General features: G+C 43.9%; 1 protein-coding gene across 2 annotated transcripts in view; it reads right to left on the bottom strand.

Annotated features, from left to right (window-relative positions):
* Nucleotides 1-12,537, bottom strand: part of LOC105484564 (laminin subunit gamma 2) — a 68,522-nt gene that overhangs the window by 34,631 nt on the left and 21,354 nt on the right. For both annotated transcript variants that reach the window (XM_071076819.1, XM_011746308.3), the window contains one exon: nt 2,475-2,663. In XM_071076819.1, the coding sequence (XP_070932920.1) occupies nt 2,475-2,663 (189 nt within the window). The remainder of the gene's footprint in view (nt 1-2,474; nt 2,664-12,537) is intronic.

Here is a 12,537-nt window from a genome sequence, read left to right as displayed (position 1 = left end):
TCTGGCTTACAACTTTAGTTCTTGCAATCAGTTGCTGGAAGACTTTAGGCCATTCATTAACTTTTCTAGGTCTCAGTTTCCCCACTGTCTTAATAAGAAAAACAACTACATCAATTAACAATTTACCGAGTTGCCTGCCATGTGCTTGTCAAACACCATTTTATCTCCACAGGATCCCGTGACATAAATATCATGATCACTCTTTAACAGATGAGGATGCTGGAGCAGCAAGAGGTTAAGGAACCTGCCCAGAGTGACCTAGTGGTGGTGGTCATGTCCAGATTTGCACCCAGGCTGTCTGGCTCCATAACCTACCACTATACTCTACATTATTACCTTTGATGTCAACAAACCTGGTCCTGAACTCTTACTCTGCCCCTTAGCTCTATAAACTTGGACAAGTTTCTTCCCCTCCCTCCCTAAGTCTCTGCTACATCATTTGTGAAATGGACAAAAACATAGCCCTCTCTTTATAAAGCTATTTGTGAAGATTGATTAATTACTGGATTAAAAACACCTAGAAAAGTGCCTGGCCCAGGGTTGGCACATGGCACATGTTAACTATCATATAAGACATAAATCAATATTGGGCTCCACCACTTCCTGCCAAGCTGTTCCCACTGAATCTGGGATATCTATTCCCCAAATAGAAAGAAGGAGCCAGTTTCACTACCACTGGGCAAGCAGTAGACTACATGCTGAAACAGAAGAGATGGCATGGTAAATCCTTCTTTCCCATCCTTCTGTGCTAGGCAGCAGTTTCCTGGTCTACCCTGAGACTAATAACCTTGTCTTCAGGCCAGGCTTTCAAGCTGAGCCAATTAAATTTCTAGTTTCATTCTCACTGATCATTCCACTGGGATGACCCAACTCTGGTGACTCACAATGAAGCTGCATGACCTAAGGCAATAGGGGCTCTTCAGAGAGATTAAATGCTGATTAAAATGGAATAATTTGTCTTTTAATTTTTTTATGAAGTTCTTTGATTCATAGGGAGGACTGCTAAGTCCAAAAGATTCTGGGTGCAAATTCTATACAACAAAGCTAAACTAATCTGAGTCAAACTACATTGTAACAGCAACTTAGGTGAATTTGGGGGGTGACTGCTGTGACATGGGTCTATCTCACCACAGGGTCACCCAGTTTTCTATAAGACTCCCAACCCACTCTACCGGCAACTCATGGCTGCACCAGAATCTGCCTATTTTTAGATTCTTTCAATCTGCAGCTATCAGTTGGTTGCACAGACCTACTACACTAAGTCATTGCCATGCAGTAAGGCTGTATGCTTTAAGTGGATCAATATTTATCATACGATGCTATTAAACACTTTCTAGCAAGAAAAGTTGATAATGCCAAGAAAGATAATAGACAAATGAACCATTAAAAAAAATCTTATTTATAGAACCACCTCTCTCTCCCCCTTTATATTTACTAAATTGTCTTTATTGTCTGTCCACAATGAATACAACACAGTGTGTGTATCTGTGTGCACAGCAAAGACCTACAGTTATATGAATATAGTACTGTGTGGGATACTTTTTAAGAAAAAAAAGCAACTGGCCAGGTGCGGTGGCTCATACCTGTAGTCTCAGCACTTTGGGAGGCTGAGGTGGGTGGATCATGAGGTCAGGCACTCGAGACCAACCTGGCCAACGTAATGAAACTCCATCTCTACTAAAAATACAAAAAATTAGCTGGGCGTGGTGGCAGGTGTCTATAATCCCAGCTATTTGGGAGGCTAACGCAGAAGAATCGCTTGAACCTGGGAGGCGGAGGTTGCAGTGAGCCGAGATGGCACCACTGCACTCCAGCCTGGATGACAGCGCGAGACTCTGTCTCAAAAAAAAAAACAACAAACAAACAAAAAACAACTAGCTCTCCTATGAACCAGCCACCCCATTAGGTGTTTCCTATTTGTTATTTTGTTTTATCTTGTTAGCAACCTAATGAAAGACTTTAATTTTCCTATTTACTTGTCTGTCTCCTTTATTAGTACAACTTCATATTGCTAGCACCTAGCACAGCACTAGAAACAGATCTTTCTAATTCCTTATTTTTCAAGAGGTTGGTCAAATGGATGGCTATGGATATGAAGAACTATCCGTCAAAGAGTGCAAGCTTCCTTTATTATCTGCCTGGAAAAGACTGTCACCTGCCTGGAACAGTTAATAATGTGACTCTTTGTATTAGAATTCAAGACAATATGCCCTTAAGGTCCCAGCTGGTTCCACCAACCCCTACTTAAGAGAAACATGTTTCCTTTCAGACTGAAACTGCTAAAAAGACCAATGTCTGGTAGGTTCCCAGTTGCTCGTGAAGTTGAACATCTCCCTCTTGGCCTACTTGCTTCCCCTGTTTTCTTTCTTTTTTCCTCCCTTGTTCCCTTCCTTCTTCTTTTCCTCGCTCCTTCCTTCCCTCTTGTCTCCCCACTGCTCCATCTCCCTCTCCCTCTTTCCCCCCTTTTCAGCTACCTTTGGAGTTACAATTGCAGGGCAAACAGCGGTCCCTTTCTCTGTGCCGGTAAAAGCCGTCCTTGCACCTCTCGCAGTGAATGCCATCAGTGTTGTCATTGCAGTTGAGGCAGCGGAATCCATTACCAGTTTGTCTGTAAAGTTCCTGATCAAAGATACACTGCCTGGACTTCCCATTGCAATCACAGACTGGGGAGGAAGCATACAAAAGAGATGGTCAGAAAAAACACCTCAGGAACTGTTCTAGCAGGTGTTTATGTTATTATTGATAGAAATTATGCATGAGTACTATATGGTAACCTAAACTCTTTGGGGGAGGAAGGGATGGGAGTGCAATTGGCAGTGCGGGGACCGTGGGGACGCCTGCTTCACTTAAAGGAGATGTACACGGTCCCCTTGCACCAGCAGTGCTGGTGGGCTGCTGCCTGGGAGAACATGGGCTCAGGTTTGCCAGACCATCCAGTTCCTCGAGAGAAACCCAAACTGTTAAATTACATTTTTATGCGGATATTTCTGATTTAAATGCTTGCAAGGAGTTCATTTCAAAACACTGTAATCCCACGCAGCAAGTCTGTGGGCTCAAGGAGACCTGAGGATGGGCAGCTGCGGACTCAGCATAGCCACTAGCCGACGGTGTCGCTGCTCAAGATACACAACAGCCATCCCTCCGGTGCCCGTCAAGGCGAGGAGCAGACGTGACTGTCTGGGCAGATGTCTCCTCCCAATGCCAGGTGTCCCATGAAGAATGACCTTTCTCAAGTGTCTAAGAAGCCCATCCTGCAGATGTTCCAAAGAGACTCGCAAAGTGACTAACATCTCCATGGGGACCCGAACAGCAAAGGAGGCGATACACGGAAACAGCCAGCATAGGACCCGGCACACTGAGACACCAAAAAATGTTTCCATCATGGTCTCGGAAAGATGATGGGCCTTCAGGTTAAAAGGAAAGAATCAAATACCAATTCTGCTATTTCCTTGGGCACATCACTTCAATTTTCTGAATCTTGTTTTTTCTTCCATACAGAGTGCATTATCTGCCTTCCTGGATTGTAAAGAGGATCCCTCTGGGAAAAGAATATCAAATGCCTTTGCATATGCAATTTCATCACTCACTGCCATGAAACACGTACTGCCTCAGAAGAGACACATGCAGCTCGGAAAGGTGAAGTAACTCAATCCAGTGGAGAACTGAGATTTGAACCTCTCTGATGCCAACACCTACCCCCCTTCCCTACGCAGGCTGGCTCTGTTGGCCATGCTGCCATATTGAGAACCTGTTTCTAGGGTGTGACTTACCCATAGTGCTGACAATAAAGTCAACAGATGTGCCATCACCTGCTGAATGGCTCCCTGTGCAGGCTCTGTGTCAGGCACTGACGATACAAGGGGACCGTGTACATCTTTTTTTTTTTTTTTTTTTTTTTTGAGACCAAGTCTCACTCTGTTGCCCAGGCTGGAGTCTGGAGTGCAGTGGGATGATCTCAGCTCGCCGAAACCTCTGCCTCCTGGGTTCAAGTGATTCTCCTGCCTCAGCCTCCCAAGTAGTTGGGATTACAGGTGCACACCACCATGCCCAGCTAATTTTTATATTTTTAGTAGAGATGGGGTTTTGCCAGTGCTGGCCAGGCTGGTCTCAAACCCCTGACCTCAGGTGATCTGCCTGCCTTGGCCTCCCAAAGTGCTGGGATTACAGGCATGAGCCACCATGCCCAGCGGTGACCACGTACATCTAATGGAGCTGCTAAGTGACTGCCTTACAATAATTTCTATAACTCACTCTTTCTACTTTGGATGACATCTAATCTAGAAAAGTCAGCTAACACTTATCCAAAGTGTACCGTTTCTAGGACTTTACATTCGTCAGCTCAGTTAATTCTCACATTTTAACATGGGTTTTATTGTCCCCATTTAATAGATGGAAAAACGAATACTCAGAGAGGCTAGGTATCTTGCCTAAAGTCACAAAGCTAAATGGCAAAGATATAATTTGCTCCCAGATGTGTCTGACTCCAAAGCCCTCATCTTTCCATTTTATGTTCCTTCTCAAGATTGAGTTTACCATTGCATGTAGACGTTCTTTTTATAAACCCCTAATAGAGGGTCATTCAGCTTGGCCATTACAAACAGTAACATTTTTATGGTGTTTTAAATCTACCTCTGTCTGTAATTTTCATCATGTGTTTTTTCTCTTGCCTGAAAAGCCAGATACACACACAACACATACAGATACATACAGCACTCACGCACACACAGACACAGACATACACCCCTACTCTCTTTTTATTCTTTTATTTATCCAACAGACATAATCTTTGGATGTTGTTTTACAACCAAAGGGCCCTGCATCATCAGGTTTTTGCGAATCTGAAGATAGCTATGGCATCTCCCTCCTTAGTCTTTTCCTGTTCAAGTTGAACTAGAGATCTGTCATCTCCAAGTCTTTCAACCACTTCCTGTGTCATAATTTCTAGATTCTTCTTGTCTACCATCCTAGGAACAAATTCTAATTTCCAATATCCTTCTTCATATGACCAGTACTGTAAGTGTGACTTAAACAGCTTGGCTTGTAACAGGACTGGATATTTTTATCCATGGGCAAAGACTAACATTTCAGTGAACTTACAGCATATTACATTTGCACACAATTCAAAGTTGCAGGGCTTTTCTCAGAACTAGTGCCAAGCTGAATCTTTCCCAACCAATGCTTGTGAAACTGATTTTTTGGATCTCCAACAGATGTGCCACACAGCTGTCATGTGCTGTGAAATTTGTACCAAGTACTTGACTATACACGTACAAGAGCTAAATTCTCTGTTCAGCGGTCCTTGTGAGGTTCTTCATCTGGCTAACCCAATGAGCCAATGCCCTCCCTGCCCTGGATGCCTTTTGGAAGCAATCTCAAAATAACTACAAATTTTTCATCGTGCCTTTCTTATTTAGAACAGGGGCTGGGCACAGTGATTCACGCCTGTAAACCCAGCACTTTGGGAGGCTGAGGAGGGTGGATCACCTGAGGTCAGGAGTTCAAGACCAGCCTGGCCAATATAGTGAAACCCCATCTCTACTAAAAATACAAAAATTAGTGGGGCGTGGTGGCAGTTGTCTGTAAACCCAGCTACTCGGGAGGCTAAGGCAGGAGAATAGCTTGAACCTGGGAGGCGGAGGTTGCTGTGAGCTGAGATTGTGCCATTGCACTCTAGCCTGGGTGACAAGAGAGAAATTCTGTCACAAAAAAGAAAAAAAAAAAAAGAACCCGCTTTATGGTGGTAAAAATTAACTTCACAAGGGCAGCTCATGATATATTTATTCAGAGCAATATTTTCAAAATATATAAACTTGTTATAATCTTTTTATATCACATCCCTCCTCTTCTGTCTCCCCCTCTAAAGTTCTACTTTGAAGACAATGGGTGTCCTTCTTTTATTTTATTTTAATTTTTATTTTTATTGAGACAGGATCTCACTCTGTTGTCCAGGCTGGAGTGCAGTGTCACAATCTCAGTTCACTGTAGCCTCGACCTCCTAGGCTCAAGCGATCCTCCAACCTCAGCCTCCCAAGTAGCTGGGAATACAGTTGTGTGCCACCATGCCCAACTAATTTTTGTTGTGGCTTTTTTTTTTTTTCTGTCTGTTTGTTTTTTGTTTTTGCAGAGACAGGGTTTCACCATGTTGCCCAGTCTGGTCGTAAACTCCTGGATTCAAGCTATCCGCCTAACTTGATTGCTCAAAGTGCTGGGAATTACAGGTGTGCACCATCATACCCAGCCTATTTTCTTTTGTTTATTTTTGAGATAGAGTCTCACTCTGTCACCCAGAGTGGAGTGCAGTAGTGTGATCATGGCTCACTGCAGCCTCAGCCTCCCGGGCTCGAGCCATCTTCTCACTTCAGCCTCCTGAGTAGCTGGGACCACAGATGTGTGCCACAACACTCAGCTAAATATGTTACTTTTTGGTTATAGACAGGTTCTCGTGGTATTGCCCAGGTTGGTCTTAAACTCCTGGCCTCAAGCAATCCTCCCACCTCAGCTTCCCAAACTGCTGGAATTATAGGCACGAGCTACCACATTTGCCCCCATTGTCCTTTAAATGCACAGCCTTCAATGGAGTTGCATTACGGTTCCAGGGATGGAGGTCCTTAGTCCACATCTCCACTCCAGAGCTTGCCCAACAGATTCCAAGCCTATTGCATACATACCCCTTTCTCATTCAAATGGGTCTCCCTTAAAGCCAAGGGCTATGCCATCTAGAGTGAGGGGATGTATGGGCCTCATGTCTGGGGAGTGTATTGGCCTTGGGTATCTGCATTGCATGAGAACTCCGTGAAGACACTCTCTACAGCCTTGCCTGCAGGACTTTGAAGTTACCAAGCTTCACTGAGATTAAACACCCAGCTGTATTGCACTTAGCTCAGTATTGAGTCTTTAAAATGGTCTCACCAAGAGAATGATGGGAGAGCTTGTTCCAGGCTCCTTTTGCATGGAATGATGCTTTTCATCATTAATGAGTTTGAAAAATGGTCTCCCTCAAATCATCTCCCAAATTGAGACGAACTTCCCTAAAATCATTTAGTATTTACTCTCGCTACTGGGGGTGGTGGGTGGGGGGGACAGGGGGCAGGAAACAACTTTTCTATTTAAAATTCTAGAATATTCCTGCAACTGGACTTAATAAAATGGTGTAACGTAGCTTGTACGTGGTCTTTTTTATTCTGTGACCAATACCTGCACAACTACTACCATGGTTTGGCACCTACTGGCTGCCAGCGGGCACTGCTAGGCTTAGAGTAAGGCAATAGGAAGTGGTCCTTCCCCGTTGCCTTACTCTAAGACCTTCCCTGGTCCTTTGGGATCCTGCCCAAAGGGCGTAAGAAGCAGCACTTCACCCCCTGCCAGTTGTAGCCACATGCAATTGATGCCTGTTGTAGTCAGCATCAACTCTTCTTTTAAAAGAAGACAGAAATCTGGCTTTGTGTATGAAATCTATTGGTTGTAAAATTTTGGCCAAAATTTAAAAAAAAAAAAAATTCTTTTTGAAACAAAGCTGTGCCCACAGGCAAATCTCTGCACTCAACTCTGCAGTTCTAACAGGTAGAAAACACATCTCATGCTTTTGAAAAAGGAAAAATGAAGCCCTATTATATCACACAGTGCCTAGTCGATGGTAGGCATTTAGTCTTTTTTAACAAATTAATGAATGTTCCGTTGAACTTTAAAAAACCCATAGATGGTTGTCTTGGACCTTCCCTGAGTTCTAGGTAATGGGATGCATACGGTAGCAAACAAAACCAGCAGATGTCCCAGCCCACATGGCGTTTACATGCAATTTGGGGGGAAAGAAAATAAACAAGATAAATAAGTAATATCGAGAGAGAATATTAGGATAGTGGTATTTGTTAAGGAGAAATATAAAAAGCAGTGGAAAGGAATAGGAAGTTGGGAGGTGGTAAGATGGGTGGGAAGGAGGGTAGAAAGTGCCATATGCCGGTTTGCTGTTTTAGTTATATTTTCATACTTGTCTGGTTCATGATCTTTGTCCATTTATCTATGTTTTTCTTACGGCACAATGTTTTCTTATGAATTATTTACATAACAAATACATCAAAATATTTGTCTATATCACTTTATTGCAGATTTTCTTTTACCCGTTCCTGACAAATCATCTTTCTTTCCAAAGTACCTCATCAGTAGATTTTGTTTTGCTGATTTAAGCCCCTTTTCCCCCTTCCTTCTTTTATCCTTGGTCAATGAGATGTATATTTATCTTATTAATTCAATAAATACCACCTCACATCCAACAGGGAGGTTATACTACATGCTTGAATACAGACTTTATGAGCTAGTAACATTTCAAAGAAGGAGGTTGCTAATTTTTTGTGTGGTTTTTTTGGGTTTTTTGTTGTTGTTGTTGTTGTTGTTGTTGTTGTTTTTCTTTTTTCGAGACAAAGTCTCACTCTGTTGCCCAGGCTGAAGTGCAGTGGTGTGATCTCAGCTCATTGCAACCTCTACTTCCCAGGTTCAAGGGATTCTCGTGCCTCAGCCCCCTGAGTATCCAGGATTACAGGCATTTGCCACCATACCCAGCTAATTTTAGTATTTTTTTTAAGTCAATAAATTTTTATTCAAGGAGTTTCATGTTGTGATTTCTTCCGCTGGCCATCAAGGTCACCTTGGATCCTCTAGAGAGCTGGAGTCGAACAATTTATCTTCAAGTTAGCCATTTTTAATGAAACCGATGCTTGTTTTAACCCAGTAGTCGTGTCAGCCCATAATTATTTTATTTTGGCTTCTGTCATCTCCTTTTAATATGGATATGCTGATGAAGACTTCAAAATTCACCTTATAGCTTTTATAATCTTCTGAAATACAATGGAATATTTTAGTATTTCTAGTAGAGAAGGGGTTTCACCATGTTGGCCAGGCTGTGAACTCCTGACCTCAAGTGATCTGCCTGCCTCAGCCTCCCAAAGTGTTGGGATTACAGGCGTAAGCCACTGCACCCAGCCAAGAGGGTTGCTAGTGTTTTATTTTGCCAAAGATATTTGCCTTTGTCAAGCATGTATCATATTATCCATGGTTTCCTACTTGAGCAGGAATCAGTGCATGATCTGATGTATGCATCTAAAAAGAAGACTGGCTATTATGGGGAAATGGAGTTAGGGAGGGTGGAAGCAGGGAGTGCCCCTGACAAAGGAAAGAGCAAACCTAAAAGCCCAAGGTGGGAAACAGTCTGGTGCATTCTAGAACTCATGCAAGGATTTGTGCGTTGGAGTCCAGGTATGTGTTCGGGATCTGGCATTAAGATATTGCAGATCATCAGAAAATAAAATTTTAAAAATCAGACTCGAACCCTGAACAGACCTAAAGCCATTCTGGGGTCAGTAAATAAAACAAGCAGGTTTTTCTCCATCTTTCGCTGAACTCTGACCTAGGTCCCATCCATCATTCCTTTGACTATTCATTTGTACAGAGCCAGGGACACCTCTTCAAGGTTTCATCCTCTCCATTTTCTGCCCCCTCACTCCAGGTCCCTCAAAATCCTTGATTCTGCCAGCCAGCGTTCTCTCCAAAGCCAAGGAAATGAGACTCTGCAAGTTTACCTCAAATCCTACATAAACCCATCCAAAACAGAGTCATCTGAGTCAGATTTTCACAGATTTCTTTAAGTCTAGTAAAGCATGGATGGTAATTGCGTCTGACTGCTGTATACTACTTCTCTGGCACTGAAGCATTTATTACAATAATAACTATAATAGCACACAGTCGCTGACCCTCAAGGTGCTTCTTAGGAAAGACCGCCAGGCAGCCAGACACAGGCTGGACCGCCCACTACCACCCACACTCACCGGGAGACACAGATCAAAGCAGCCGGAGCCCCTCCTTAAACAATAGAGTGAGGCGTGCAGGATCCCTCGGGCTCATTTCACAACACTCCCACCCCTCACTAAAACATGCAGCTCCAACGAGTTAGGTCAGGAAGCAAAGGGGCAAAGGAGGTTTCCCAGCTGTGGCCTTAGGAGAATAAAAGGAAACAGAAAATATTTCCTCAGGTTGTACTCAGGGCAAGGCCTTGGAATAATCATCATCAGTAGTCGCAGTTCATTGGGATCTCATTTTAAATTTCCCCTAAGAAATAGTGCCCTTTTGAGGCATACAATTATGAGAAATTTCAATCACTTGGCATACATATGATTATTTGTCTATAACCAGGTCCTCTTTCTATTGTTCTTTTTTTTTTTTTTTTTTGAAACAGTCTCGTTCTGTCGCCCAGGTTGGAGTGCAATGGGGCGATCTTGGCTCATTGCAACCTCCGCCTCCCAGATTCAAGTGATTCTCCTGCCTCAGGTGGGATTACAGGCACCCATCACAACGCCCGGCTGATTTTGCATGTTTAGTAGAGACGGGGTTTTGCCTTGTCGGCCAGGCTGGTCTTGAACTCCTGACCTCAGGTGATTTGCCCGCCTTGGCCTCCCAAAGTGCTGGGATTACAGGCATGAGCCACCGCGCCTGGCCCTTTTTTTATTGTTCTGAACTGAAAAACATGCTCTGCTTTTCACTAAGGTGATCTAATCGCTGTCTTTGTATAATCTGTGAAATCATCGTGCTTTTTATTGCTTTAACGGTAATGACAAAATTAAAAATCCAAACTCCTTTCAAAACTCAGCAGATGTGGCCCCCGCCAACCTTTCCAACTTTACCTCATCAAGAGTTCACTGGGCTCCAACGCACAGATCTAGGCTGCACTAACCCTGTCCCACCTCTGGCTTTTAGGCTTGCTATTTCCTTTATCGGGAGCACTCCCTGCTTCCACCCTCCCTAAATCCATTTCCAGGTAACAGCCAGTCTTCTTTTCAGATGCGTAAATCAGATTGTGCACTTCCTTGCGGATAACCTCCGATAGCTTCTCTCTCCCATAAATGCCCAGAGCACTTCGTCCTCACCTCTCTCAGCATTTGCCTTGTTCTAGCCTGTGTCATCATTGTTTATGTCTATGACTTATTTCTTCTACAGCATTTCTCACCTTATATCCCCACAGTACCTAATGCAATGCTTGGATGGATGGATGGATGGATGGATGGATGGATGGATGGATGGATGAAAAGATGGTGGACAGCATGATGGATAGAAGGAGAGAGAAAGGAAGGGAGAGAGGAAATTAGGGAGGGAAGGAAGGAAGAGAGGGAGGGAGGAAGGAAGGAAGGAAGGAAGGAAGAAAGGAAGGAAGGAAGGAAGGAAGAAAGGAAGGAAGGGGAAAGGAAGGAAGGAAGGAATATAGGTAGTCTGACTGTAAGAAAAGTCTGTAATCCCAGCACTTTGGGAGGCCAAGGTGGGTGGATCACAAGATTAAGAGATTGAGACCATCCTGGCCAACACAGTGAAACCCCACCTCTACTAAAAATACAAAAATTAGCTGGGTGTGGTGGCACACGCCTGTAGTCCCAGCTACTCGGGAGGCTGAGGCAGGAGAATCGCTTGAACCTGGGAAGTGGAGGGTGCAGTGAGCTGAGATGGTGCCACAGCACTCCAGCCTGGGCAACAGTGCGAGCCTCTGTCTAAAAAACGAACGACGGATGAACGAACGAGAGAAAGAAAGAAAGAGAGAAAGAGAGAGAGAGAGAGAGAGAGAAAGAGAGAAAAAGAAAAAAGAAAAGAAAAACCAAACAATAACCTGAACATACAGAAATCTCCCTGAAGTCCAGAAGCCTACTTTCAAATTTCCCCAATACATTACACAAAGTTTCCATTGTCTACATAGATGACAATCAGTGTAAAAAAACTGATGTTCCAAGCAAAAAAATCCATGGTGAGATGGGAACAGAAAGAATTGTGAAAGGAACATGAGATTTTCAATGAGATTAAGGGTCTGGGACTTTCAGGTTGCTGCTCATACCAGATGAACTATTTCCACCCCAGGAATGCCCACCCATCTGTGGTCTATGAGCCCAGAGCTGCAATGCTTTCTGCCTGCCATCTCAAAAGGCAGCGAGCCTAGGGCTGTGTGGGAGGAGGGCAAGGGATGAGGCAGGCCTCAGAGCATGAGATCAGTTTGCAGTGCTCCGGCAGCCTTGATAGGTAGTGTACTTGGCAGCTGTGTGGGACGATGTCAGGAGCTAGGAATTTGAGCATCATGTTTAAACCTGACAGTGTGTGCTGGCTGCTATTACGTAGTGCTTTGTTGCTCTTGCTACCATTTCAGTTGCTTAGTGCACTAAAACTGATTCAGTGAAACAGTAAGTTTATATGATGTGACCTATAATCTCCCGTGAATTAGCCCAACTATAAATCATTTAAAAATGATGCTTGGCCCGGCGCAGTGGCTCACGCCTATAATCCCAGCACTTTGGGAGGCTGAGGCGGGCAGATCACAAGGTCAGGAGGTTGAGACCATCCTGGCCAACGTGGTGAAACACTGTCTCTACTAAAATACACACAAAAATATTAGCCAGGTGTGGTGGCAGGCGCCTGTAGTCCCAGCTACTGGAGAGGCTAAGGCAGGGGAATCACTTGAACACAGGAGGTGGAGGTTGCAGTGAGCCGAGATCACGAAACTGCACTCTAGCCTGGCAA

Source organism: Macaca nemestrina, chromosome 1, assembly GCF_043159975.1.
Source record: "Macaca nemestrina isolate mMacNem1 chromosome 1, mMacNem.hap1, whole genome shotgun sequence".
NCBI classification, from domain to species: Eukaryota; Metazoa; Chordata; class Mammalia; order Primates; family Cercopithecidae; genus Macaca; species Macaca nemestrina.
Note: the sequence above shows the minus strand (reverse complement) of the source record. Positions and strands in the feature narration are given on the sequence as shown.